The sequence below is a fragment of the Anopheles cruzii genome, chromosome 2 (genome assembly GCF_943734635.1).
Source record: "Anopheles cruzii chromosome 2, idAnoCruzAS_RS32_06, whole genome shotgun sequence".
Taxonomy (NCBI): Eukaryota; Metazoa; Arthropoda; class Insecta; order Diptera; family Culicidae; genus Anopheles; species Anopheles cruzii.
This window is the reverse complement of record NC_069144.1, coordinates 41,363,783-41,391,040: the sequence shown is the minus strand read 5'-3', so window position 1 is coordinate 41,391,040 and position 27,258 is coordinate 41,363,783. Positions and strand designations below refer to the sequence as shown.

The window sequence follows — 27,258 nt, the reverse complement described above, 5'->3', positions numbered from 1 at the left end:
AATGTAAGGTGTACTAAATGATTTAATTGTTTATATTATAAACGGAAGAAAGTAACCTGAAAACGGTTAAGATTGGACAGTTTGCTAGAAACGATCAATTACAACTTAATGCTATCCTTGCGTAGCTGAATGTTTCGCAGCAAGCAAATATCGGACATCGCAAACTGGCGCCCGGTGGTGGCCGTCAGATCGTATAATCTGTGAACGAAAATCGAAAGAGAAACGAATAAATAGTTAACAAAACATCGACGAATCGTGAGAAGTGACCAATAGAGAAAAAAACATTGGAAATAAATTCAAACACTTGAAAGAAGATGAGTAATTTCCATTTGATCTTTTGAAATAATTTACATAACACGTAATTCAAAGGCTGACAACGGGTTTAAGCAATATGGCGTATAATAAATAGGAAGTTTTATTTCATTGCATAGCTTCAACAAACAGCACTATGTTAAAGTCGTATCGTATTGAACGACCCTGGATAATCAGGCAAGCAAATATTGGTTCGAAAGAATCAAATTATAGTGCAGCGGCTTAATGGGGATGCAACCCGAGCCTGTGCGCATCTGGAAGCGTGCATGGCGGACATTTGCTACATTTTTAAACAGTCGCCAATCAGACTGCGCTATATTCAAGGTAATCGCTTCCTTGTCGTACTCCCCTTATTCGCTGCCGTCGAGCACGGTTTGTCTTTCGTTGTACAAGGTGCGGGCCAACTCACGGCACCGATGGCGGGCAATCTTTCCGGACGACGTCAGCGGTAAACTGTCGACGAAGTACACACCACCACGCAGACGCTTGTGGTCGGAAACTACGTTCGCTAGCCCGTCCACTACTTCTTGCGCGCTGATCGTTGCTTCCGGCAGACGTACGGCGAGTGCAATCGGCAGATCGTTACCCGCTCGGTGCACACTCGTTACGCACACCTCACGTAGAGACCGGCCAACTTCAGGCAGTCGCATAATCGTTTGCTCTAGCTCGCTCGGGGACACCTGATACCCGGCGTACTTTATGAGGATCTTTATACGATCGACGATGAAAAACAAGCCATTCGCATCGTACCGGGCAATGTCACCGGTGTGCAGCCAACCCTCACCGTCCAGCACGTTGGCCGTTTCGGTGGGATTGTTGTAGTAACCGACAAACATGTGCTCACCGCGCAGCAGCAGCTCGCCTTGCTGGTCACAATCGAGTGCCACACCGTCGTCGTCAACGATCTTAGCTTCCGTGTAGTCGCGCATTATACCGACGGAGCCGGGCTTGTAGAACTGTGTGCTAACCATAGAGCAACCGCCGAACTCCGAAATACCGAAACCAACCGACACTTTGGTTCCCGGGTAGGAAAGGTAGCGTTCTATGGAACGTTTCGTTTCGTCAGCCAGTGGTCCACCGCCGCTAAACAACGCCCGTAGGCTTGACAAATCGGCCATCCCGAGCGTGGGATCATCGAGCAGCAGATTTATGTGGGACGGCGGAAGAAAAATCAATGTCAAGCGGTACCTCTCGACTAGATCGATCGTAAGCGACGCGCTCCAACCTTGCCGGGTGATGATGCGCGTGGCACCGGCCAGAGTACCGATCAGTAGCGTCGCCAGTCCGGTGACCCAATAAAGTGAACTGAAAGACAGCATTCGATCGCTGGCGGACGCTTCCCACATGCACGAGGCTCGGCTAATGCAGGTGCTGTGCGACAGACACACACCTTTCGGGAGACCCGTCGTTCCGGAGGAGCACAGAATGTACGCCACCTCGGTGCTCGGATCGCTCACATGTCGCGGTCTACAGGGGCGGAATGGAAATTTGAAAATGGCGCTGCAACATATCCTTGGGCCGACCGTACTCACATGAAGTGCTCTTCGTCACCGGTCGGCTGCAGCAAATCATCGATAGCAGCGCACCCATCGACGCGTGCATCGAGAACTATTAGTTGCGGTTCGATTGAAAGCTTTTCCGAAACGAGTTTCAACACCTCCACCAGATCACTGTCACAGATGATCAGCTTCGGCCGGAAGAGTCCGAGCATGTGCTCGTAATCCTCCTGCCGGAACGATGGATCAAGCGCACTGATGGGAATGTTTGCCATAAAGCATCCAAACACGGCCGCTGCTAGCTTCTCCCCATTGCGGGCAACCACCGTGACAAGATCTCCCGCCACTAGACCACACTCCGCGGATAGCGATTGCGCGAAACGGACACTCCACTCGTGCAGCTGACGGAACGTGACCGTGCGCCCAGTGTCGGCACTGATCTGAGCAATATCTTTCGGTGACCTCTGCAAAACTCGAAACAGTAGCTCCCCCATACTCTGGTTTGGATTGTACAGCGGTGGCGTCGGTGGTCCGCTCCAAACTTTCGTCGCTTCATCAAAAAAAGTTAAACGGGGACGGATCGTTGTCGCCGCTGGTGCCATCTGGTCGGTAAATAAAGCCCTGCGTTTGAGGTCAAACTGATGGCCTTACAGGGGCGTACGGTCGTATTAAATACATTTCGCTACGAAGGTTGCGATTCAATAAAAATAGATACTACAGCGCTCCGTTAACTGCTGAACAAACCATCGTTTTCAAGCTATAATTTACATAAATGATCGGCGAGGACGGCACATTTTCGTGAGCGCTCTTCGGTGGGCACAGAGCAGCTTTGAGGTTCACACAATTTTCATGGTAATGAATTATTAAAATATTCAACAATGTCCTCGATTCGGTCACGTGCTATGGTTTTGCACGCAAAGTATGTTCATCGGTCAACTCGGAACCTCGACCCAGGACCCATCGTAGTCACTTACCTCAAAATCAATCCAACCGTCATCTCATCGGTGGCATTGATTTTCAGCAGGTTTTGTATTAAACCGTTCGGTACCAGCTTCAGCACACACATGATACGTTCGTGCCCAATCTCAACCAGCAACGATAGGAACTGGAACACAAAGTACACCTTTGGCGACAGCTCATTCGTCGTGATGTACTGCGTGAATGTGCGGAACAGCGTCTGCAAGCAACCCTGCAGTGGCTCCTTAAGGCTGACCGTTGCCGTCTCCCGACCGGTGTTGCTGTCCAGCGGGCTTTCAAGTGAAAACTCTCCAGCGACCGCATCGCCACATGGTACGCCCAACCCATCGAGTTCGATTTTCCGTAGCTTGGCGCTCGAGCAAAAAGTGTCCATTTCTTCTGTCTCGGGCCCTCCGGTACGGACACGCTTTTTGGACGCCGTCACGGAACTCTCCATCGTCACGATGATGCAGTAGACGCAAAGTTTCGCCAGGATGCGCGACTGCGGATCGACTATCTCTGCCGTTCTGTGGAGGAAGAGACGCGCGCGACGTGTTAATCAACGAGTCGAGCACGAGAATGGGATAGTTCGCATGGTACTTACTGTTGTTTGTTGAGCAGCATCATCGGAACGAGCTGCGATAGAAGCGCGATCGTGCACCGTTCCATGTCGAGGTGCATAATCGCGAAGATCAGGTCCATTGTTTTGTTCAGTTCGCGGATGTACTTGCACTGAAACAGCTTCGCAATCAGTTTCTCGACCAGCCAGACAGGACCGCACGGTTGAAGTAGTGTGTCGAGCAGGAAGGTGGTCTCGATCGGTAGCCAACCGCGTTCGGCGATTGCTTTCCACGCTTCCTCGAACTGCTCTTCGAGTGGCAAGTGTGCCACCATATGCTGTGCCGGGAAGAGGGCCCGAAGCTTCGGATTGCTCTGAGGCATTCGCTGGAACTCCTGTTGCATCTTACGGATGATTTGACCCATCAGCGTGAAACGATCCTTAGCGTACTCCTGCTGCAGCCACTCTTCCGCCTGCGGTCCGCTAAGGGCACTGCAAAGTTGCTGCACCATGTTCATCGGTTTCAGCTGCTCGTCCTGGCGCACCATCTGCATGTACGCGCAAAGCCACGAGGCGGAGCAGACGGCGAACGAACAAAAGTGTGCCTTCAGTCCGTCGAGCATTTTCTTGATCTCCACCGGAGACAGGGTTTCATTTTCCCACGCCATCAGCACCTGGTGCAGCAGGGCCGGTATCGTGTAGCAGATGTCCTCCCAGCGCAGGTTCGAAGTTTTCAACCCCGCGTCGGTGTTGTTCAGTGCCATGATCAGCTCCTCCAGCACCATTGGGTCCGCCTGCTTGACCATCGTCATCGGTGACTTGGTTTTCTTGCGCTCCACCATAAACTCGCGGACCCACTTTTCGAAGAACGTGTTTCCGCCTTCGGCCAGTATCGCGTCCGACCCGTGGCTTTGCGCCACATACGCCAGCATCATGAAGCTGACATCGAACAGACCGGCCCGTGTACTGGCCGCCTTTCCGAGCTCGACGGTTGTCGCCTGCTTTGCGTAGTCGTTGCACTTCAGAAGGCCCGACACGAGCAGCTTCAACTTTCCCTCGACCGAGGCGACGGACAGCACCAGATCAAGCCCGTTACCAGTCAGCACCTGGCAGAGCATGGCCAGCAGAGCGTCCTGCACTTTACTAAAATCGGCAGCCAACGCCTTCAGTATGCCTCCCAGGGGTGACTCGACACGAAACACAAACTTCAGCATCATCGCCAATTGTGTGTTGCTCGTTTCAAGCTTCTGCAGCCCGAGTGTGATCGGTTCACGCTGAGCAACGAACTGCTTTACTTGATTGTCCGTCACGAGATTGTGCTTTACCAGTTCCTTCAACAGGCACTCTACCACGTTGCAAGCACACTTCATGTCCATGTAGTCTAGAACGGGCGTATCCTGGAGCAGCATTTCGAACGCTTCGACCACATCGACACTGTACGATTGATTGGTGGCCTCCTCTTTCTGTTCCTTGCCGGCTATGCGACTGTGAATCTGTCGCACAATGTGCGGCACCTTGATGAATGCGAAGGCGCACAGTAGCGACTCCTTCGAAGTGCCCTCTACGTTGTTGAGCGACACGAAGCAACCGCGCACCAGTTCACAGTACAACCGGGCATTCGTGTAACCCTTCAGCTGCCGCAGGTTGATCAGTTGCGACACATACACGGTGGTATCGCTGATCGGATTGAGCAATACTTCAATCGCTATGAGGGGCTGCAGAATAAAGGTGATCGGTTCCACCTTGCCACCATCGAACAGCTTCATCTCGGATGCGTCCAGCTCGATCATAACCAGTTTGCGCATACAGTCGGTTACGGTTGCATTCTTTTGACTACCGGTCACGTGCGCCACGTAGCCCGTTGTGATGGTCAGGTTGTTGATGCCATTGAAACACTGCTGTAGTGCCACAAACAGCTCAGGTGCCTCATATTTACCGATCGATATCACGCCCAAAAGAAACGGGCTCTCGACAATACGTTCCAGCACCACAGCGACCTTCTGTACAACCGATTCCTCTTCAACGGAAAATGAGCGCTTTTCGGCGTACGATTTTAACGCACACTCGTAGATCTGTATCAGCCAGTGCACCAGCGAGACCACCGCTTTGGTCAGTAACGCTTCCTCCTGCTTGCCTCGGCACGTTACACCGTCGATTATTGACTGCAGGAAGTCGAGTAGCGCCACCAGGCAGTGGTGTTTGTCGAAGTGTTCGTACTTTGCGATACGATTCAGCACGGCGGCATGCGATATCAGGTGTGCACACAGAGAGTGCTTCAGATAGGAAAGAAACAGCTGAAATGAAATGTTTCGTGTTTTACAAGGTGATCATTTAACAGATCAGGTGAAGAGCGCCTACCGATCATCCTTACCATATTTGCTCCCGATCCAACCACAGCTTGCTGTATGATGGCATCAGCCAAATTGTAGACATCGCCACTCACGCCTCTAGTAAGCACCTGTAATACAAAAGAATTATTCATAGCAACCGAGCATCAAAGCAAACGTGTAACTGCAGTGAACGCTCGTGCCGCTAGAGCAATGGGTGACAAATTTCGTTTCGCTACCACCGGGTTGGCCCGTTTGATTATCGCAAGAGCAAAGAACCCTTCTGCATCCTCCGCGGGCGTGCCAAAACTTCCCGCTCAAGATGCTACAAAATCTTCTACCGTTCAGCCAAAATCCACACCCGTACCAACAGTGAACAACTTCCACGCTGTGCTCGGAGTCGGTCGCACAGCATCATACTCCGACATCAAGAGAGCCTATTATCAATTGGCCAAACAATTTCATCCCGATCGAAGCCAGACGATCGCGCTAATTGACAAGACAGCCATGGAGATGAAGTTTAACCAAATCACCGAAGCTTACGAGGCACTGATGGTAGAACTGAAACCTCGTGTCGAACACGGAATCGTGGATCTAAATCCTCAGCTTTATCGGGACATTGTACGGCGAAATAATCGACTGTTACCCCAGGAAAACGGCACACAAGAGCTTCAACGGGGCAGATTATTAAATGAGCTCAATTATGAGGACGTCATAATGACCATCAGTATGAAGGAATCGATAGAAGGCACGACTCGCGACTTGACACTGCCCATCGGGGTGAAGTGCGACCGTTGCTCGTACGCAGGAAACGACCGCAATGAGGGTGTTTGCAGCATATGTCAAGGAACGGGAGCGCAAATTTTCCACACTGAAACCGGCCACTTGAGTGTACCGTGCAAATTCTGCAACGGAACAAAGCACACACCCCACAAGCTGACGTGTCCCAAGTGCCGCGGGAGAGGAATTATTGTAAAAAGTCACCAACTGAGTGTCAGCATTCCAAAACTAACCCGCCACAAAGATCGCCTCAAGGTCCGTGTTCCAGGTATGCAACGGCAGATTACACTCATACTGCACGTGCCGGACGCTAGCCACTTTCGATGGAATGGCCTCAATGTGTACACCACAGAAAGTATATCGTTGCTACAGGCTATTCGTGGTGGTGAATTGTCCGTTCGCGGTGTCGACGGTATATTCCGAGTGCACTTGGATCCAGGGACGCAAAGCGGCACGGAAATACGTTTGCGTGGAAAAGGACTACGAAACGAGCAACGGGAGGATGTCGGCGATCACTTGCTGACGGTGCAGGTACGCATTCCAAGGCAGCTTACAGCCCGACAGTTACAGACGCTGGAAGAATTCGAACGGGCAGTCCACAGCGATTCGTAGTGTCTTACCGTTTTCACGTTGATACCCCACTGGCAATCCGACCATCGCTCCCTCCAGGCGCGCAACAACATCAGCTTCAACAGCGTGGTTTTGCTAGTCGTTTTAGGACTGTCGATTATCATTTTCACCACTAGTTTTGGAATAAATTAACCGGCAGCTGCAAACCGGGACACTGTGTGTTGATTGTTTACATCTGCATCTAACAGGACCTTCGTCAACAAGCGATTCGTCAGCAAAGAAGCTTTCACATGCGCGTTTAAAACGTCTTCTACGCTACTTCAAAGATGCTGTTTCGCAAATGAATGACAGAAACGCTTGAGCTGGGGCTGTGTGATTTACGGTCACACGTTACGATGCATCGTTACGATGCATCCTTTCACATCAAAAGAATCTGAAGCGTTGAGCATTAATATCGGCCCAATCTCCATACATGTGTGCGTGTGCTGATGATGGATAGACATGTGTGCGTGTGTTGATGACGATTTGACATGTTGATGTTTTGGACGCTCAAGATGGACCTTCGTAAATGTTCGCGCGAGATTTTAAGTGAACTTATAACACTTTACGAAAGTCTGCCATGTCTTTGGCAAGTGAAAAATAAAGACTATAGTGATCGCAATAAAAAGGCGGATGCATACGATGCTTTAATTACAAAATATAAGGAAATCGAGCCCACCTGCACCAGGGAAACCGTGGCGAAAAAAATAAATAATTTAAGGACAGTTTACCGCAAAGAATCGGAGAAAGTGCGGAGGTCAGCAGCATCAGGATGTGCAGCGGATCGGATATACAGGCCACGCTTGTGGTATTATGATAAGCTGCATTTTCTGCGGGACCAAGACACCCCGAGGGTCTCTAAACACACGATGGAAGACTCCGAAATGATTTTAACCGTGAAAGAGGTAAGAAAATAAACTTTATGGGCGGTCCACACGCTACGATTTGATTGCTATTTTGATCTGTGAAATTGCATCGCTAGCGTGTGGCTAGCGAAATTGCACCAATTTGGTCGTTTTCGACCATCGACGCAGATCTAGAAAATTTGAGCAAAAGAGCATTAGAGCATTAAGCAATTTCCAAGATTCAGCCGTTTGTTCCCACGTCGCAGTAGACGAATTCATAGTTTGTATTAGCTATTGCCATAAGGACAACACTGTGGGTGTGTTTATAATTGTAGTAGAAGGAACCACTTCCCTTCGGTGGAACAATTCTTATTTGTTTTCGGTCGATAGAGCGCAAATTGCCATCTTCTCTCAAATTCTCGTGCAATTTCCAGCCACTCCACTTCAGTTTTGGGGAACTGAAAAAATAAAAATTAAATCAAATATAATAACGAAATTGCACAATCAAAACCCAATGAAAATTACTGAAACTTCATATTGTTTCATATTTTTAGGAACAGCTAGAGGATATTCAAGAGGAAGACGTTGATACTAAGGATACACTTTCATTTGAGATGCCAACATCACAATGCGATATGCGAACAAATAAATCAGAATGCGATATGTTCTCACCATCTGCGTCGAGATCAAATTCTATGTCTTGGAAGAGGAAGAGAGAAACGAATGACGATGCTACGACAGAAGTAATTAAACTTTTAGGGAGAACGCTCCAATCGCTGGAAAATGAAGATGGTTTCCAGACGTTTGGGAAATATGTAGCCAGCAAATTAAGAAGCGTTAGTGGCGAGCAAAGCGTTATAGCACAGAAATTAATGTCTGATGTATTATTTGAAGCAGAGATGGGGTCGCTAACAAGAAAATTTCGAGTTGTAGAATATACAAGCGAACAAAATGTATCATCTCAGCTGGGAACATGTTTTAAAACGTTCCAACCGAATGAATAAGCATAATAAATCACTTCAGAAACAATATCATTGTTTACTTACCTTTAAATGGTCCCTTCTGAGCACCGTGAAGATAACGGCACACTCTACAGATCGTTACGACAAATTGCTACGACAAATCGCTACGACACATCGTAGCGATTATCGTACAGTGTGGATCAGGCGATGCTGTAATTAAAACAATCAAAATGAGCATTGCTTTGCATGAGCAGTTTCAATACAATATGAGATTTAGTTTTATTCCTTCAATTATCAACTACAATCGTTTTATCGGTACGGATGCACTTGATTGGCGGACTTGATATTAGTCTTGATGCCGGAGGGTACTTTACCCATCGGGGCAGCTCCTGGCGTTGGGACCGTACCCATGGGAGAGCCTTGGCGGATGGCCGGAGGAATCATTACACCCGCATTCGGTACGGACGGAGCGGTCAGTCCATTTCCCAGACCCACGGCAGCTACCAATGCCTGCGTGTCTGCCATCGAGCTCGTCTGCTGTATGCCGGGCCTCGTAGACGATTCGTTTTCCCAGTCTTCCTTGGCCTTGCTCAGTATGTCCCAAACGTGCGAAATCACCTTATTGTACTGGGCAACCTGTTTGATGCCGGCTTCCAGGGTCAGGTTGTTTGCTTTCGCTTCGTGCGCCGCTTGTCGGCTTTCGGCGCCGGGATCTGGCTTGGTGCGCAAATAATCCGGTGCCAGATCGTGCGAAAACATCGGCACTCGGCCATCGGTAAGCTGTAGTAATGCTTCATCGCGCTCCTGACTGAGTATCAGTGGTAGTACGGTAAGATTGCGCAGCGGTGTACCAATCTCCGAGCTCAGTATTTTCATCAGTCCAGTAACCTACAGCCGGTGGAATAGTAAATGGTTTAAAACAGTCCTTTCCGACAGCGGCAAGCAATCACGGTCTACTCACGTGGCCAGATATTAGAGCGTAGTTATCGAGAAAGGTGGGCCAATTCAGGGTTTCGTATTCGGTTTCCACTCGGTGAATCATCGCTCCTATTGCGTGTATCAAATCATTTACCCTGTTCAGCACCGCATCCAGCAGCATTTCGAGTTGCTTTTCTTCCCTCTGCATTTTGGTGTTGTTTATTTGACCAAGTTAATGAGCGGGAAACACTAGTAATTAGCTTTTCGGCCGCAACAAACACAACACAACATTCTTTTGCCACAATCCACGAGTATTGTTTTCCTTCTCAAAACACCGACCAAACAATTTTGCAAACGTCAACTCCGCGAAACGCTTCAGCATGTTTTGCTGTCAAAGCAATCATCTTTCGATCGCTGGCGAAAGAGCTAAACAGGATGTAAATCGCCAAAAATTAAAACTTTAATTTCAACTTGGGCAGGTGCTACAGAATTGGCCTGTCAGAAATTAATATCTGGCTCAGCTTTGATGTGGTGTAACATTTAAACCACAGCTCAAGCGTTTCAATGTTTTCGTGCCAGTTCTTTTTCTTCTTCCTGAACCGTGAATTAGCTCTCAGCTGTCAGATGTGCACACTGCGAGCACGCACAAACACACAAAGCACCCCACGGTTCAATCCCATTTTCAACAGCGAGAAAGAAAGAAAACAACGGAAGGGAAGCAGCACACCAAAAAGCGCACACTTTTGGGGACACACACATAGAACGTCTTCGCGATCGTCGGAAAAAGAAGGAATCGTTTTGGAGCGAAGGAAACATTCTGTCTGTTCTATTGCTCAGCTGCTACGGGACCCACGGAACAGAACGGAACAGGCACGGATTGCACAGTGCAAAAGCTTGCGAAAACAAAAGTTTCCCATTCGCCAGAGAGCGAATCGTGTGTTTACCGTGGCCATCGCACGGAGAAATAGAAGATAATCAAGAGTTCGCTCTCGCGACGTTGCCTGTTCCTTGTTCAACAGTTGCTCGTCCGTGCTGCGATACCACAAGAAAGCGATAAAAACAGACCGAAGGCAAACAGCGCAAAAAGTGACCCACGAAGAGGGTGGAAAAAACAAACGCAAAAGCAAAAGTCCTCCACCGCAGAGACGACCGCGTTTGTGGCTGTTGGTTTTGTAGGGTCTGTGTGTTGTTTGTTTTGCCATTGTGACGATTCGATAGCGTCGCCATCGTGTGTGTATTTTGACGGGCTTTGTATGCTGCTGCCTCCTACCGAGTTCCGCAGTGGAACCGTGCGCTTTTGTCCCTTATCATCCGATGGCCTTCCGTTTTAGTGCGTAGGTGAATAGCAAACCAACGGACACACATTCACACGGGTTCCCGCGGTTCTGTTCACCTATCGAGACAGTTTCGTAGGACATTTCTTCCTTGCTCGCTCCACAAAAGAAGCCTTCCCGTGTGTGTGTGTGTGTGGTGTTCAAGGTTAATCGGTGTCGGTGCCAATCGAACCAACAGTAGCAACAACAACAAAAACAAGCTACCCTGACAGGCGACGGTCGACGTTGTTGGCTTAACGGAATAGGGCAGCCGTTCGTTGCATCAGCTGTTTCTCCTGCATATGCCCCGTTGCTGATCGTGTTCCCCAGTGGCGATCATCGATAATAGTACTGCGTCACCTAATCCGCTTCGTTGGTTGTCTACGACCGTGGCCTTGACAGCCGTTGCAGCGTGACCGACCAACTTACTGCAAAATTTGGACTTGAGTTCAAATTTTATCTAGCCCGGAAGTTGCCACGTTAGACAGAATACTTTTCGCATCAACAGCGAAGGCACGTGGTTCCCGCGGCGAATCGCCATGAGTCTGCTGGCAAGGACCGACATCGACGCGGGAGGATTTTTTGTCAACTTCAATCAAGATTGCTCGTACGTAACCAAGAGAAACGGTTTAACGGCGTCATTGGGAAAACCTTTGACCCCCCCGATCTTGGCACTGACCAAAACCCATATTTTTCGACACAGATCCCTGGCGGTTGGTTCCAAAAATGGCTATAGTTTGTTTTCGCTGAACTCCGTCGACTCGAACCTGGATCAAATCTACACCAGCTATGGCGAGGACATCTGTCTGGTAGAGCGCCTTTTCAGCAGTTCGCTGGTGGCGGTGGTTTCACTGAATGCACCCAGGAAGTTGAAGGTATGGCCATTCCCGGGCGTCTCTAGATTTTTCCGATAACACCCCAAAATTACCCCATTTCCTCGTCCGCAGGTGTGTCACTTTAAGAAGGGAACGGAAATATGCAACTACTCGTACTCGAACACCATCCTCGCGGTGAAGCTTAACCGGTCCCGGTTGGTGGTTTGCCTGGAGGAAAGTCTCTACATTCACAACATCCGCGACATGAAGGTGGTGCACACGATTCGCGACACGCCGCCCAACAAGACGGGTCTGTGTGCGTTGGCCTCCGATTCCGATCACTGCTATCTGGCGTACCCGGGCAGTGCGACGGTCGGTGAGGTGCAGATCTTTGATGCGGTTAATTTGCACGCCAAAATTATGATACCGGCGCACGATTCGCCGCTGGCGGCGATAGCGTTCAGCCAGATTGGTACCGAGATAGCGACGGCCAGTGAAAAGGGTACGGTCATTCGGGTGTTTTCGGTGGCCGACGGTACGAAGCTGTTTGAGTTTCGGCGCGGCGTCAAGCGCTGCGTTTCGATCGCTTCGCTCGCGTTCAGCATCTGCTCGAAGTATCTGTGCTGCAGCTCGAACACGGAAACGGTGCATATCTTCAAGCTTGAGCGTAGTTCGCCGGAAAGCAGCGACGAACAGAGTGGAAAGGACCACTGGATGGGCTACATCAGCAAGGCGGTATCGAGCTATCTGCCGATGGCGCTACCGTCTCAAGTGACGGACGTGTTTACGCAGGGACGAGCTTTCGCCTCTGCCGTGCTGCCGGTGGCAGGACTGAGACATTCCTGTGTCATCACTACGATTCAGAAAGCACTACGGTATGAGGGTCTACGGGAGCTACCCGGGAAACCTACTAATAAACTGTTCCTCCCACCAGCATGTTAGTGGCCTCGCAGGATGGATATCTCTATGTGTATCAGCTCCCGACCGAAGGTGGCGAGTGTCAGCTCGTCAAAAAGCACGATCTCAGAAACATCGAACCACCACCAAATCCACCTCGAGCAGGTAAACGGAATTTTTTCTCCCTCGTCCTGTTCGTCGCTAATGTAATTGCCATTTTCTTCCCTAGAATCCGTACCGATCGGTGTACCTACGGTGGTACCACCTGGTGCCGCAACTTACGCTGCCACTGTTCGTGGCGGAGCGGCGGCCGGCAGCAGTGCGGGAAGTGGAGGATTCGGTTCGCTGGATGAAGACCATTCCCATCAGCAGCAATAAACGACGGCTTTCAAGACTACTCCACGAACCAACTTTAAGGCCAGCGCACTTGGGCAAGCTGAACTTCGAGTTGTTCGTGGTGTTTCCGGATACTGGATGATAACGATGGTAACGTTGTTTGTTTAAGCTCTCTTTCCCTCCGTTCCCGACATTCACATAGACGGTGCTGTTCAGTGAGAAAGGTAACGAAGGAAATGTTCGGAGATTGCTTGTCTCACTGCTGCTGCTGCCGCCGTGAAAGTGGTTTTAGTACTTTTAGGGAAAAGGCAACGAGAAGATTCCTATATTTCCATCTGCTGATTTCAACACATCCACAACTGTCCGGACGGTGTACGGATTGAACGTAGATAATACACAAATGCACGTTTGACTTGACGGAGCGCTTGTACAACGTTACAATCATACAAGCAAGCGCTTTCCGATTACAGTGCAGACAGAAAGATTCTTTATCTTCACTCACTCGAACCAGAGGGAGCGAGATATCATCAATGTGATAGAGCGCCTTCGAACGGGTCGGCAAAATCAACCGAATGGGAGCATCCCAACCGTACCATCATTTGGCGCTTGACGCGCCCGGCCGTAGGAAAAGCGACTCCAGATTTCTTTCCATTATATGTTTTTTCTGACCATCACTTGTAGAGACAAAAAACAAACAGAAGGTTCGTCGAAAATTACTAGTAGTAACTTTTAATTGAAAGAAACGTTTAAAGATAATATTAGCAAAGAAGCGTTCCTCTACCATTCTTCACTAGCATATTGAGGAAAGGCACGAAAAGGAAACAAAATGAAACAAATGGTTCGGGCATCAATGTGAAGCTTAGGATTTTCTTGTTGGAAAAGGCTTAAAAATGAAAAAAAAAACAGAAGTATGTATGAGTGTAAGCTTAAGCTGATTATGCGCGAAATGGTTAGAACGACAGCGAGCTCGATTTGGTTCTACCAAATAATCCCGCATCCCTACTCGGTTGGTAGGGAACCGTCGAACGCTAGCATATCGTGATGTAGGCAGATGAAGGGTAGAGCAATGGGACAGTCAGGGTGTGCAATGGCACATCAGTCGCTGGAAAATCGAAGGAAAGGTCGTTCAATAGCCCGGAAGGGGACTGAGTTGTATTTGGTTTAATAATAGTCCGTAAGTACCAGTATGTTGGAACAATAAAATCTTTCGGAGAAAAAACATTCGATATTAGTTTTTTTTGTGTGACACCATGCGCCTCCATCGGATATGCATGAATACATAAATCGAAAAATCTACAAAAGCAATCGCAATAGTAGGCCTTCCGCGGTGACAACGAGCGATGTACAAATCCGTATCCCGACACAGCATTTCAATCTACCTACCTTCGACTGTCATTGGAAGAGTCGAGTAAAATTCTCGTGGACTGGGAAAATTGTTAGCAAATTTTGAAGCTGTTTCTCGGATTCATTTCATCACGCGAGAAGATCCTTGCTAACTAGAAATGTTTCATCCATCTCATCGGACGGCTTTGCTGCTTAATTTACCCTCTGGAAAGGTGACCAACGCAGGCATGTTGCAGAATACTTCGTGCGTGCGCCCAACACTTCGCTACCTACCGAAGTCGATGGCGCAGCTAGAGGGTTTCACCGTTGGCTACCGTGAACTGCACCAGAGCCGCTCGAACCTGTGGGTTAAGGATGGTTCGCTACTGAAACCATCGACAAGCGGTGCCACTGCGAAGGCCCTCGAACCGCAAGAAACATTATCACTGAAAACTACACCGCGCATCAGCATCATCGAAAAACTACGAGCAGTTCAGTGGAGCTTAATGTTGCGTGACTGTAGCCAAGGACTAACGGTTCGGGATGCAGTGCGTACCATTCGCAACCTTCCCTCAAACATGGCTGCTGGATATACGATGGTGAAAGCTTCGCGAGAATATGAACTAGCGCGCAATGCACTAATTACCACCTGGAACCTATCGGTCCGGGTTGCCCGCGTATCGTACCTTTGGTTGGGAGTATTTTTGGAATCTCGCGAGTACTTCTACCTGCGCTACTATGTGCTGCTAACTGCCGAGCATACCGTGCGCTGGCTCAGGCACATGCTCAAGCTATCTTTCGACACGGTTCGCCTTTGGGTGGGCAAGTAGTGAACATTCACGGTGGACTCGACCAGGGAAGCCGTTGCTGAAATAGGCGAGTGTTATTAAACAAGAAATGTGAAACTGATAGATATTTGTTGTTGACTTTTATTCCATTTTATCTCGTACGGTTGCTTCCCACCGATCGAGTGAGTTGTATGACCCCTCATAATACGATCGGGTTTTCAAGTGATTCTTTCCATTCTCCTTTTACCTAGTTAATGGTTTTACAGTTTTTTCGTAGTACACTTCAATCGATCTATGCGTGCTTTTCGTGGATACCAGTTTGCAGCTTTTAATTTTTCGCACCTTTTCCATCCATCTCTTTGTTGTCATCTTTGTCCGTGTGCGTGTGTATGTGTGTGTGTGTGTGTGTTATACGTTTGTTTGTGTAAAAATGTAACGATTTGGCGTGTACCTATTGGTCACATTGTTCCTCTTTGCGATTGCTATTAAACTGAACCTGGCTTTAGCTGATCCAAACCAACCAAGCTAACATTTTCCATTCAATGTCGTAGTTTTTATTTTATCACTCCTTCCATGAGTAACATTTGGCAATTACATGTAGCGTAGTGTGTACGGGTATGTTATTAGTTTGCTGCTACTCAACAGCACACAGCTCCACCGGCATAAGCAACCTAAAGAGGTGTAGAAACACACGACGAGCCATTTTTGCTCGTAACGTACGGTGCCTCCGATCTAATGTACGTTGAGGGTCAGGGGATGTTTTTCTAGCCTGTCCGTTGTTTTGTTATAGTGATTCCTTAGGAAATTTGTGTGGTTTGCTTGATGGTTTTTTCAGTTTGCTTATTTATTGAAATAACTGTTGCTAACGGCCACAGCTAACGGTTCACAGCCGCGTCCGCACGGTGATCTCTCCTCTAATTCCTTCGGTTGTAACACTTTTGCTGTACCCCAGCTGACAAACGGCTGGACAAGCGTCTTGTGCAGACGCTTGTTATAGCCGTTTGCCCGCGGGGACGAACCATTCTGTTACACAGTGCGATTAAATAAGATGGTTTTATTTGCCCCTTTGCTTATTTCTAATCTTTCTCTCAATAGAATAGAATTCTACATAGTTATCTTTTCGTGCCTTGCACGACTTGCATTCTTACCATTCATTCCGTTTATGAGTTCTTTATGTTCTCTGCTTCATGTTATCGTACTTTATCAAAGTTGAGTTTTGTTTGATTGAAGACCGTTTTCGTGTTAGCAGTTCACACCCCGCTGGCGGTGGCTATATGGACTCCCGGTGCTGATTGATTGAAGCACAGCAGTTAATAGCAACAACCGCGTCCTGATAAAGTTTTCCGCCCTGTGAACATGTTGCGTGGCACCTGCTGGTTTGTTAGTAAATTTGTATCCTTTCGCCATACCTTTTCACAGGATGATGAACCGAAGCATCGATTATGCTCCAGACAGTTTGTTTATCTATCGTTTACTTCCGGACTATGTTAGTTGCACTTGCGTAAGCTTGAAACACCGCGCGCGAAAGATAATGGCACTAGCAACCGGGGACTTTCAACCGGGAAGATTAGAAAAGTGCTCGACAGAATCGGCAAAAGCATTCCATTTCCTTTTTCTGCATTCCATTTTCATGTCGACCACCCATTAGAAAAGAATATTCTTTTTTCTGCTCTTTCTCTCTGCCGTCCACGTTGAGGTCCAGCCTCGACGGGTTATTTATATAATTTTTAATTATTCGTGAAACTCGTAAAGGGAAAAGCTGGCAGCGCGATACGAGCCGATACGGTAGAAGCATTTTGTAGCCTAAAGTATGCATTGTGCAAACAGGATGGTACACGACTTACCTTTTTGGGGCAAGTGTACGTTCTTCCTTCTTGTTTGAGGGGCACCATTTGCCGGAAGCTGGTTCTTTTAAATCTCTTTCCGCTTAATGCTGTTTACTGCTGCTGCTGCAGCCGCTTTGCTCCGGCGGACATTAAGTTAATGCGCAAAACAGTACGCCCGTAGATCGTTCGTTATTTTTGAATTTATCTTTCAGCAACAAAGAAACACACGGTCGCAACGTGACATTCCAACGCTTTTTGCAACTGTGTAGTATGATAGGTAGTGTCTGCTGCTAAAAACATACTTGCTCGGCAGGATGTTCTTTAGCCCGATCGCAATCACTCTTGTCAAAAGATTGGCTTTGGTTTTGGTTTTCATACTTTACTTTATTCCATTTCAAACTCAAAAAGCACGATAGATCAATAATTTTGTTCTAAAATCTTATGTTTTTCATCCCCGGTTCGGGCCCACACCACGTGGGATCGATTCTCGCAATTGTTTCATTATTCTAGCGAACTCTATTTGTATGCTACATTTCCCGTCGCTATAATAGTGTTGTTCTGCCCGGCGGTGACTGGGTAATAATGTTTGGTGCCGCCGGCCCCCACGCCCAACCGTCCGTCGATGATGTGTTGGGTTGTGGGTTTTGTTTTTTTGTTTGTTTGTTTGTTTGTTACACCGCGCACTTTAAATATATTTTGTTACACACGAAACATTTAGTTAAATGTACACAATGCATAGAAAATCCATGACGATTCCATTACGGTTTCTCTGTATATTTGTTTTGCATAGTTTGATTTCCGACTCATCGCTTATGTGTGCGTTCGTGCGTGTTTTAACGTATATTTGTAAGAGAGAATAGTTTGCAGTTGTTTGGTAATGGATAAAACCGCTTTAGTCCTGTTTGTGTTGTTTTACCCTTTCATGCAGTTGTATGCTATTGTGCCCTTCGCCACCTTGCTCAGAAGATGATTTAAGGTCTCGCAGAGGAGATGCTTGCGGGAGTGAATGTGAATGGTGCGCAAAATGAATTCTACGGAGCTGTCTAGCTCGGCTGCCGTCGGCGATTGCTCATACACACGCGCACACACACACACACACACACTAGTCTCGACTATTGTTTGTCCACAGAATATTGCATTGAACGAATCGCGGAGAACATTCAAAAACTCGGTTCTTGTTTCCATTTTTCGAATCGGATTAGTGTATCCGCTGGTTTGGGTTTACCTAGGTAGTGGCTCCGGTTCTAGGGTTTAGATGTCACGAACTGGCTTTAGATTACATCTTTCACAGTGAGTGGTTCTATTATGTTACCGAAAAAACGTAAAAGACTTTTATTGGGTTACTCTTCGCTTCACCACGTATAAATGCGATTGTTTCTGCGTTCTCTCGTACAGCATTTGGTAGCGTTACACACCGACTGATATTCTAATACATTAGTCTCCACCGCGCTTAACAGTGGCTTCGTCGTCCCCGGAACGCCGTCAGCCTTCAGTTGATGCAAGCCTGATTTTTTTTTGGTAGCTGGAACCTCGAATCACGGGATTATGGTGCGTGAACGCGAAATCAAGTATCGTAATATCGGTAACGTAATGGCAATAAAAAGCACTGCTCAATGGATTATATATGACTGTTGCTATGGCTCGCTTGTATGTTGCGGATTATTCGCTCGCAAGGTGTAAGTGCTAGGGATATTCAAAAATGTCGGTTTTGTGTCCGGCTTTGCTCCGGCCCCGGCATTCGGCTTACATCATTTAACTTACACTTTAACGGCTGCTCACTTACGCTACACTTCGTCGCTACTTAACTATTGTTTTGTTTAGCTTTGAGTGGTTTGCTTTTGCCGCCGGATTTACTTCTTCGCTAGCCAAATGATATCCTTAAGTTATCTGCTTTGGGGGGGAGGGCTTCCTTAAGTGTGTTACTTTTCATTACCTACGCCTACGCTTTCAACGGCGCTAATGGCGCAAAACGGTTATACTGAACAGTTTGTCCTTCTTCTCGCTTCTCATGTGCGTGTGTTGGTATGCGTGTTTAGTTAGTTGATTTGTTGGTACGCGCTGTCCGAGAAAACACTGCCGCTGAATGCTGGCTGCTGCCGCCTGAATCTATGTTTGTCCGTAGCGTCTTCCGAATGTCTAATACTTCAAAAAAAATAGTACGACATAGTAGACGCCGTACGTTGTGCCTGCGCGTGCCTTATGTGTGTGCGGAATCTAGGATGAGTCCGGCCATTGCATAATACACTGTTCGAGGTGCAAACGTTATTGGCGTGGCTTGCGCACCCTAAGATCTGGGAGTTGGGAAATAAAAATTTGTGTCATATGTGTTCAGTATTAGCCTAAGTGTAACGGGCGTCCAGAGTCTGGCACCTCCGCTCCGACACGCAGCTGGCGCGAGGAGCCTCCGCGTTCGGGCGAGCCGATGCGCTCGGCCCAACGTCCGGATGATACTACTATCATTAGTGCGATTATCTTCACCGTACCCTTCCCTACGTAGCTAACGCGGCAACACTTAATTCCATACTCGCAGGAAGGAGTCCCAGGAACCGGTCGCCACGGCCATACCGTTCTCCGTGACGCCTAAGCAGGACACCCGATTGTCGTGGCCGGCCAGGATGCCGGCCCGTTCCGCCTTCAGCGTGTCCCAGACGTTGCAGTTGAAGTCGTCGTAGCCGGCCAGCAACAGTCGGCCGGACTTGGAGAACGCGACCGACGTGATGCCGCAGATGATGTTGTCGTGCGAGTACATCGCCAGCTCCTGGTCGGCCCGGATGTCGAACAGCCGGCAGGTGGCGTCGTCGGAACCGGTCGCAAAGGCGTGCCCGTTCGGGAAGAAGGTGACCGCGTTGATGTCGCTCTCGTGGCCCGGGAATGTCTGCTTGCACTGGCCCTCGCGGATGTCCCACAGCTTCGCCGAGGCGTCGCACGCTCCGGACACGAACACCCGGCACTGGGGCGACAGCGAGAGCGCCATCACGTCGCCGGTGTGCCCCAGGAACGAGGTGCACTGCTGGCCCGTCTCGATGTCCCACAACCCGCACGACATGTCGCCCGAGCTGGTCACGATCTGGTTGTCGTCCAGGAACCGGCAGCACGACAGGTAGCCGGTGTGGCCGGGCAGCTCACGGGACACGCGCACGTTGCCCTCGCGCGTCTTCAGGTTGTAGATCGAGCAGATGTTGTCCAGCCGCCGCACGCCACAAAGTTACCGGACGGGGCGTACGCGCACGTCATCACCCAGGACGAGCGCAGCGGGATGGCGTGCACCTTGTTGGTGGTGTGCGAGTCCCACACGATCAGCTTGCCGTCCTGCGAGGCCGACACCAGGTTCCGGGAGTCGCTACCCCAGTGCATCGCGTAGATCTTTGCTAGATGGCCCCGCAGGGTGCGCCTCGTGCGCATCTGTATCCGCCCGATCGGCTCGAGATTGTTCGTCGCCTGCACCAGCGAGGTATCGCAGGCCACCTTTCGCGCATCGCGGATCGCGTTCTTCAGCGTTTCCGCCTCCTGCCGGAGCGCTTCCAGTTCGTTCATTGTTGACTCGTTCCTTGCCGTATCTCAATGCCGACCAAACGGGGCCGAAGTTCTTGGCTAGAGCTCAGGGTAAGTGGTTTCCGTCTCACAGCACTAGCAACAGGAAGTGGTGTGCGTTGTTGTGGGCGCGTCGGTTCCTGCTCCGCTTCCCCCTGGTCCTGGTCGTTCTGCGATGATGCTCTTCACTGTCGTCGGAGAACCTTTTCCGCTTCCTGCATACAACCTCCCGGTACCGCTTGCTGGCAAGTGCCCCCAGGATACTATCTATAGGGCACGTAACGGTCGTTTGCGAATTGGTACAAGCATCCGTCCAACGTTCACACCACTCTATTGCTGTTGCTCTACTGCTCACTGCTGGCTGGCTGGCTTTTCTCACTTTACACTCATACTTCGCTGCCGTTTGGCCAAGCTCACGCTTTTCCCGTTCGCTCACTTCGTGCTATCTCGCATGTTACACGCAACGCGGACGTAGGACGAACAACGGCAGGTCCTGGAGCACGGACTTTGCATGTGCGGTCTGGGCTAGAGTAGGCCTCTTGCTTAGTAACTTGGTAGTAGCACCGTCTCCACCTAAGCGAGAGCGAAACGCAGCATACAGGCCACACCGCCGCCCGCGGAGGAAGTGTTGAAAAGGCTCGCAAGCTCTATCTCACCATTCACCCGGCCTGCGTTCGCTCTCACTCTCGCGCTCGCTCTTTGCACGGCACCAATTTATCGATTATCTGCAGTTTTCTGCCAGCCCCGACCAAAAACCAATTGCCGTCACTGTGCAAAACTTCTTTCCGGCCACTTAGGTATATCCTTTTCCTGTGTTTCGAGCAAAGAAAGGGTCTGCCTAATTCAACTAAGACTGCAGGAAAAAAAGAGCAAAAATCATAGTTATTCAACCACTGTGAATGCTGGAAAATCCCTAATGGTGGTGGTGGGAAATGGTTCGCGAAGTGTTGCGTTTCCTCCTTCACAAAAATCGACAATTTTCGTGCAGGGTGATTTCATTCACTTTTCCCGGATAGTATGCAATCCGCACGGCACGCGGGCCTCCGGGCGCCACACACTTTGGCCAGAACAGAGATCGATCTGTGGGGACGGTGTGATATCGCACTCTTTGTACTGGCACCAACTATCTGGCCGTTCTGTCGGCAATCCTTTTTTCACGAATCGTTTCCGAACCGCGCTCAAGCAGTTAAAGAATCTAATAAACCGAAAAACACACACCAAAAAAGCGAAGAGTCCATTTTCACTGTTGCACCGAAACCCCGAGGCCCGCACTAAACCATCGTACACTTCTTCGTAGTAACTCGGGACACACTGAAAATTCGATATCCACCTTTTTTCGATCCAACCACGGATGCCCGCTCTTCAGAGAGACCGACCATTTCTCTATCGGTCTTTGCTCTCATGTGTGTTGCTGTTGTTGGGATTTTATCTTACTGTGCGTTCATTCGCCCGTTGTCCTCGTACTTTGATTGCTCTCGCGTGGTGCGTACGGTATATTGCGCGCGCTCGCCAAATAATATGCTTAATATTCTCCAAATATCTCCACACCGCAGTTCATCAGTCCAGTTCATCCCAAACCCCATTGCTACCATTGACTCCAGACAGGCCTTCACCGGTTTACTTCGGCAAAACTGGTTAATCCTTCAATAAAAACCCTTTACCCTTTAGCTGCCGAATGGTCGTAGGAACTGAACATGAGTATTCTCAATACGTCACACGTTGCCTGCAGCCCGGGAGATGGAGCATGAACGCCACCGACGATGAATCCGGCTGGCAAGAAAATGAACTAGTCGGGCGTGCCGGATGCTAGTGAAAATTTATGGCCGTAAGAAAAGCGAATCTTTTTCCCACTCCGTACCACGGCGCTGTTTGACTAAAACAGCTGGTAAGATAGCTTACTGGCAAGTTACACTCGCGACTGCTTCCATTTGTTTTTCGGAAAACCAAACGGTTCAACTTACAATACCAGGCATGTCCACACACACGTGTACGCACAGAGACACACGAGAGCACATATGAAGGTCCCAAAGCTGGAAAGGAAAACTGTCCTCGAATCTCCGATACCAAGGTCCACCACCATCACACAACCGATTGCCACAAACGAACCCTAGAATCGGCATGCACACAGCAAACAACACCCACCCGTGCACCGTGCCGCCGCGGGGTTAACTTTCATCCACAATTCCGACTACTGAATGCACATTATACGGTGGAAAATTTCAATTTTCTCGTCCGCGATATCGTTGCTGCGACTTTTCCGTGACTCATTAAAAAAACGAAACACTCCCAGAGCGGCTGGGTGCATCGGTGTGTGCGCAAGGATTGGGTCCGTCTCCCGCCGAAGATCTCTCACGCCCCACAGTGAGTAGAGCGCGACCAACCGGGATGACGACAGTTTTCCTGCTCACGAGTGCGGGTGCTGCGTACAGCGCCACGATATTCGCTGCGGCACTCACAGTGACACTGGAGCCGAAACACACACCGTGTGTTTCGCCCCGGACCAACCAGACCGAAAAGCGCGTACTTACCGGAACACCTTTTCAAACGTTCAAATGAGCGGCGGCTGAACTGACGGTAAACTTATCTTCGATATACATAATATGAGACTTTATTCATGAATTTAAAACGAAATTTCATCTAACAACGAAATCCGCAATGGTCCATTAACAACGTTCCTACTGTCGGCGACCGTCTCCTCACCGTAGTAAACGCACAAACGCCTTGCCGTTTGATACCGTTTCGTCGCCCTTTCGTGGCCCTGCGACGCTGTTCGTTTCAACACGCGTAATTTATTAATTAACTTGGTATGCGCTATAGCTACAATATTCCCTCCATCAATCCTATATCAGCTGACGATGTCCTCCTAATTCGGTACAGTATTTTTGCAGTTTTAACTTTGCCCTATTACATGTGCTGCTGTGTGCTTGTGGATGTGGTCGTGCGTGGCCACTTCATGTCCCATTTTTGCTCCCATCGCCGTTTAATTTAACAGGATTGTAAACTGTATTTTTTTAAATAAATGAAACGAAAATGACGTGTAGGTGCACGATATGTTGATATGTGATATTTTTCTCTGATCCTCGTTGATCGTTTTCCTCAATCTACGCGATGCTTTCGCCCTATAGATGACTGCTAGTCAATAAAAGGTAATGCCACGATATAAATTAGTTTTTCTTCATTTCTATGCAATGTAAATATAGACAAGCTGCGCCTCTTCGATGGTCTTTGTTTGGCCTAAAAGAATGTAAAACGTTTTCGATCTTAAGGAACGATCGTTCCTTCCTTCTAACGATTTTGGGCCGTATGGAGACTCCTAGTTATCGGAGAACAATTATGACTGACGAAAATCAAATCGGAAATCATAAAACTTAAATGCTATCTTACGAACATGTAGAGCACATGTGCCATCTTTCGCCTTTCTAAACAGATTTCTTTTTCTTACACGGGACAATATTTACTCAACACGCGATACTGACACAAACAGGATCATGCAAAGGAGGGTTTAAAAATGAACAAATTCTGCCTGCCACGGCCAAACGGATAGTTAGAAATTGTTTGAGTTTCCGCTATGGAAGGCCTCAGCGGTCTCGTAAACACCTTACCTGCCCCACATCGGCAACTGTCTCACTTCACCTTTCTAATGAAGTGTCACAACACAGCAGTTGAGAACAGCTTAGTCCGTACATAACTTTGTGCAGCGCATAATCCGAATCAGTATTGTCTCAATTACTGCGCGAAAATCACTTGATCGTCAAATGAACTGTTTTGGTCACATCAAATGATTGTGATCACTGCATGGTACAAGGCTTGTGCGCACGATCACGGTGGGAGTTAACGATTTTACAAAAATATATTTTAAAAAGACAATGACCGAAAATGAAACATCTTACCTCCCTATGGAAGGAGCTTCACCTCCAGTTTGGCTCTGGTAATTATCCTTTTGCACTAAACACTGCGATTCTCGTGCAACTTATAATTCCGTCCGACTCTTACCTTCCTAATTCCATACACGCAGGAATGAGTCCCAGGAACCAGTCGCCACGGCCATACCGTTCTCCGTGACGCCTAAACACGACACCCGATTGTCGTGGCCGGCCAGGATGCCGGCCCGTTCTGCCTTCATCGTATCCCAGACGTTGCAGTTGAAGTCGTCGTAGCCGGCCAACAACAGCCGGCCGGACTTGGAGAACGCGACCGACGTGATGCCGCAGATGATGTTGTCGTGCGAGTACATCGCAAACTCCTGGTCGGCCCGGATGTCGAACAGCCGGCAGGTGGCATCGTCCGAACCTGTCGCAAACGCAAATCCGTTCGGAAAGAAGGCCACCGCATTAATGTCACTCTCGTGGCCCGGGAATGTCTGCTTGCACTGGCCCTCGCGGATGTCCCACAGCTTTGCCTTCGCATCACAGGCCCCGGACACGAACGTTTTCCCCTGCGGGGCCAATGACAGGGCCATCACGTCACCGGTGTGCCCCTGGAAAGAGGTAGTCTGCTGGCCCGTCTCGATGTCCCACAGCGCACACGACATGTCACCCGAGCTGGTCACGATTTGGTTGTCGTCCAGAAAGCGACAGCAGGACAGATAGCCCGTGTGGCCCCCAAGTTCCCGCGCAATGCGAACGTTGCCCTCGCGTGTCTTTAGATTGTAGATCGAGCAGATGTTGTCCAGGCCGCCACAGGCAACATAGTTACCGGACGGGGCGTACGCGCACGTCATCACCCAGGACGAGCGCAGCGGGATGGCGTGCACCTTGTTGGTGGTGTGCGAGTCCCACACGATCAGCTTGCCGTCCTGCGAGGCCGACACCAGGTATCGTGAGTCGCTGCCCCAGTGCATCGCATAGATCTTTGCCAGATGACCGCGCAGAGTCCGGCGAGTGCGCAGTTGAATCCGCCCGACCGCCTCCAGTTGGGCCGTGGCCTGCACCATCGACGTATCGCACACCGCTTTTCGTGCATCGCGGATCGCATTTTTCAGCGTTTCCGCCTCCGTACGCAGGGCTTCGAGTTCATTCATCGTTGCTAGTGATCGTAGAGGGTTGGACGATGCGTTCCGTTCGCTTCCAACTGGACGGCGGGAGATCGCTTAGATGACGATCGTTGCGATGCTCGCAACGCTCAGTGAATAGCTTCAAGCCTGTGTGTGGTGCGATAGTGCAAAAAAGAAGGAGGTGGGAAAAAAGAGAGAGAAAGATGAAAGTGAAAAATAGAGAAAAAAAAAACAATACAACTGCATTGCTATTGTATTCAGATGAATCTGTTGCGGCAGTGCCGTTCTCGGTCTTTCCATTTCGCTTACTCGTGCTCTCTCTGGCGCTGGTGGGGTTCGAACGTTGTTGCCGATGACGATGCTGGACGCACGAACGCACGCACGCACGCAATGCTTGTTAGCAGACCCGCTGGAAGTTCTCCGACGATCAATTAGAGTCGGCCTGCACTCGATGTTCGCCCTCGTGCTTGTGTTTGTGTTTACACAGCGATCAAAGGGTAGTGGCACAGTCGCACAATCGTGTCACTATTTTCGCTGATCGCGCACCCTTCCCGAGAGCACTTGCTGCAGGCTAATGTATGTTGGGGAGAGGGGCGATTCCTCACTTGTGTCCGGTCGATGGGAGCGTTGGTGCACTGCTCTATCCAGAGCGGATGCGTGATCCACTCACACACTCGTAAATGCAAGCACACAGTCAACACGCACACACGCACGCACGCCTACACAATAGCGATTAGGCCACCGTCCGTATCACTTCATCACTATCGTCAATGTCGATTATTCGCCTTTTTCTCTTCCTTCCTTCCGCCCTGCGCCACCCTTTCTTTCCGCGCTAATATGTGGTCCGCTTTGGTGGGGTCCTCTTTGGACTCGCTTTCGGTGCTGCTGTAAAGGGTGTGACGTTATCGGACACTGGAGCAATATTTTTCGTTTTCTTTTTACAATGCCATTTGGCGGATGTAGATCCTCCCAAACACGTACACACAAACACACAGAGTGGTCAAAAGGATCGAAATACAAGCGATACGCTGTACTTGATGACGACACACGACGGTCAACAATCGGATCTAAAGGAATTTCCTTTTCCCTTTGAACTGGAGATCGGCAGCGCGCTGCTGAGGAAAGCCGTGTGAGATCACGAATGTGCAGCTCACCGCAAATCGCACGATCTCACCGAGCGAGGTTAAGATGCTGGGATGTAACTATTTTTTCACTTCACACGGAGAGGGTCATCGGTATGAGGTGCCTTATCGGTGCGATTGGTGCGAACGCCTATTATGCAGCTTTGTAACGATGGTGGCCGATCAGTCACCACTTTTCATTCGCCAAAAATCTTCAAAATTCCTCGACAAACGATGAACACTCGAGCGTGGGCTTCCGCTGCGCTACTTACTGGCCTATGGGGGTATGGGGGTGCTGCCACCCGATGACTATTTGCATTTAATTGAACAATTTTTCCTCCGCTCGGCTCAATGGGCTTAGAAGCTGCGTACAGAACTTAAGTGATGTGGTCGTGTGTGTGTGTGTGTGTTGTGTGCATGAACTGTCGCTGAGGGCTGTCACTGGAACGAATGCTGTCAGTTAGATGCTGGAAGCGGTGCAGTCAGTATGAGGGCGAGGAATTTTAAATCAGTCGTTTAAATAATCCCTTCGAAATCGAAAAAGAACCTG

General features: G+C 49.2%; 5 protein-coding genes and 1 pseudogene across 5 annotated transcripts; 2 read left to right on the top strand and 4 right to left on the bottom strand.

Moving 5' to 3' along the window:
- Positions 1-64: 64 nt before the first annotated feature.
- Positions 65-7,178, bottom strand: LOC128277738 (mediator of RNA polymerase II transcription subunit 24). The gene is made up of 5 exons (XM_053016244.1): positions 7,052-7,178; positions 5,696-5,782; positions 3,370-5,618; positions 2,783-3,292; positions 65-198 (listed from the first exon to the last, which is right to left on the bottom strand). Exons 1-5 carry the CDS (start codon positions 7,163-7,165, stop codon positions 99-101), a joined length of 3,060 nt encoding a protein of 1,019 aa, XP_052872204.1. The 5' UTR covers positions 7,166-7,178; the 3' UTR covers positions 65-98.
- Positions 7,179-7,555: 377 nt separating this feature from the next.
- Positions 7,556-8,889, top strand: LOC128279076 (uncharacterized). Its single transcript, XM_053017798.1, has 2 exons — positions 7,556-7,945; positions 8,440-8,889. Exons 1-2 carry the CDS (start codon positions 7,556-7,558, stop codon positions 8,887-8,889), a joined length of 840 nt encoding a protein of 279 aa, XP_052873758.1.
- Positions 8,890-9,121: 232 nt separating this feature from the next.
- Positions 9,122-10,081, bottom strand: LOC128267306 (mediator of RNA polymerase II transcription subunit 8). Its single transcript, XM_053004113.1, has 2 exons — positions 9,809-10,081; positions 9,122-9,735 (listed from the first exon to the last, which is right to left on the bottom strand). Exons 1-2 carry the CDS (start codon positions 9,971-9,973, stop codon positions 9,157-9,159), a joined length of 744 nt encoding a protein of 247 aa, XP_052860073.1. The 5' UTR covers positions 9,974-10,081; the 3' UTR covers positions 9,122-9,156.
- Positions 10,082-10,446: 365 nt separating this feature from the next.
- Positions 10,447-14,331, top strand: LOC128268931 (WD repeat domain phosphoinositide-interacting protein 2). Its single transcript, XM_053006241.1, has 5 exons — positions 10,447-11,685; positions 11,782-11,953; positions 12,026-12,768; positions 12,828-12,955; positions 13,020-14,331. The coding sequence occupies exons 1-5, from the start codon at positions 11,618-11,620 to the stop codon at positions 13,166-13,168; spliced, it is 1,260 nt and encodes a 419-aa protein (XP_052862201.1). The 5' UTR covers positions 10,447-11,617; the 3' UTR covers positions 13,169-14,331.
- Positions 14,332-17,432: 3,101 nt separating this feature from the next.
- Positions 17,433-20,597, bottom strand: LOC128267852 (guanine nucleotide-binding protein subunit beta-1-like; annotated as a pseudogene).
- A 2,588-nt stretch (positions 20,598-23,185) lies between these two features.
- LOC128267362 (guanine nucleotide-binding protein subunit beta-1-like) lies at positions 23,186-27,036 on the bottom strand. Its single transcript, XM_053004179.1, has 2 exons — positions 25,897-27,036; positions 23,186-25,734 (listed from the first exon to the last, which is right to left on the bottom strand). Exon 2 carries the CDS (start codon positions 25,612-25,614, stop codon positions 24,592-24,594), a length of 1,023 nt encoding a protein of 340 aa, XP_052860139.1. The 5' UTR covers positions 25,615-25,734; positions 25,897-27,036; the 3' UTR covers positions 23,186-24,591.
- Positions 27,037-27,258: the final 222 nt, after the last annotated feature.

Excerpts from the sequence above, each read along its gene's own strand:
- LOC128277738 (XM_053016244.1), bottom strand. The coding sequence starts at position 7,165 with ATGATAATCGACAGTCCTAAAACGACTAGCAAAACCACGCTGTTGAAG. Across the intron at positions 5,783-7,051 it reads GGGGTATCAACGTGAAAACG|GTGCTTACTAGAGGCGTGAG; the intron begins GTAAGACACTAC and ends TTTGTATTACAG. Across the intron at positions 3,293-3,369 it reads ATGCTGCTCAACAAACAACA|AACGGCAGAGATAGTCGATC; the intron begins GTAAGTACCATG and ends CTTCCTCCACAG.
- LOC128279076 (XM_053017798.1), top strand. The coding sequence starts at position 7,556 with ATGGACCTTCGTAAATGTTCGCGCGAGATTTTAAGTGAACTTATAACA. Across the intron at positions 7,946-8,439 it reads TGATTTTAACCGTGAAAGAG|GAACAGCTAGAGGATATTCA; the intron begins GTAAGAAAATAA and ends TCATATTTTTAG.
- LOC128267306 (XM_053004113.1), bottom strand. The coding sequence starts at position 9,973 with ATGCAGAGGGAAGAAAAGCAACTCGAAATGCTGCTGGATGCGGTGCTG. Across the intron at positions 9,736-9,808 it reads ACGCTCTAATATCTGGCCAC|GTTACTGGACTGATGAAAAT; the intron begins GTGAGTAGACCG and ends CACCGGCTGTAG.
- LOC128268931 (XM_053006241.1), top strand. The coding sequence starts at position 11,618 with ATGAGTCTGCTGGCAAGGACCGACATCGACGCGGGAGGATTTTTTGTC. Across the intron at positions 11,686-11,781 it reads AACTTCAATCAAGATTGCTC|ATCCCTGGCGGTTGGTTCCA; the intron begins GTACGTAACCAA and ends TTTTCGACACAG. Across the intron at positions 12,769-12,827 it reads ACGATTCAGAAAGCACTACG|CATGTTAGTGGCCTCGCAGG; the intron begins GTATGAGGGTCT and ends TCCTCCCACCAG.
- LOC128267362 (XM_053004179.1), bottom strand. The coding sequence starts at position 25,614 with ATGAATGAACTCGAAGCCCTGCGTACGGAGGCGGAAACGCTGAAAAAT.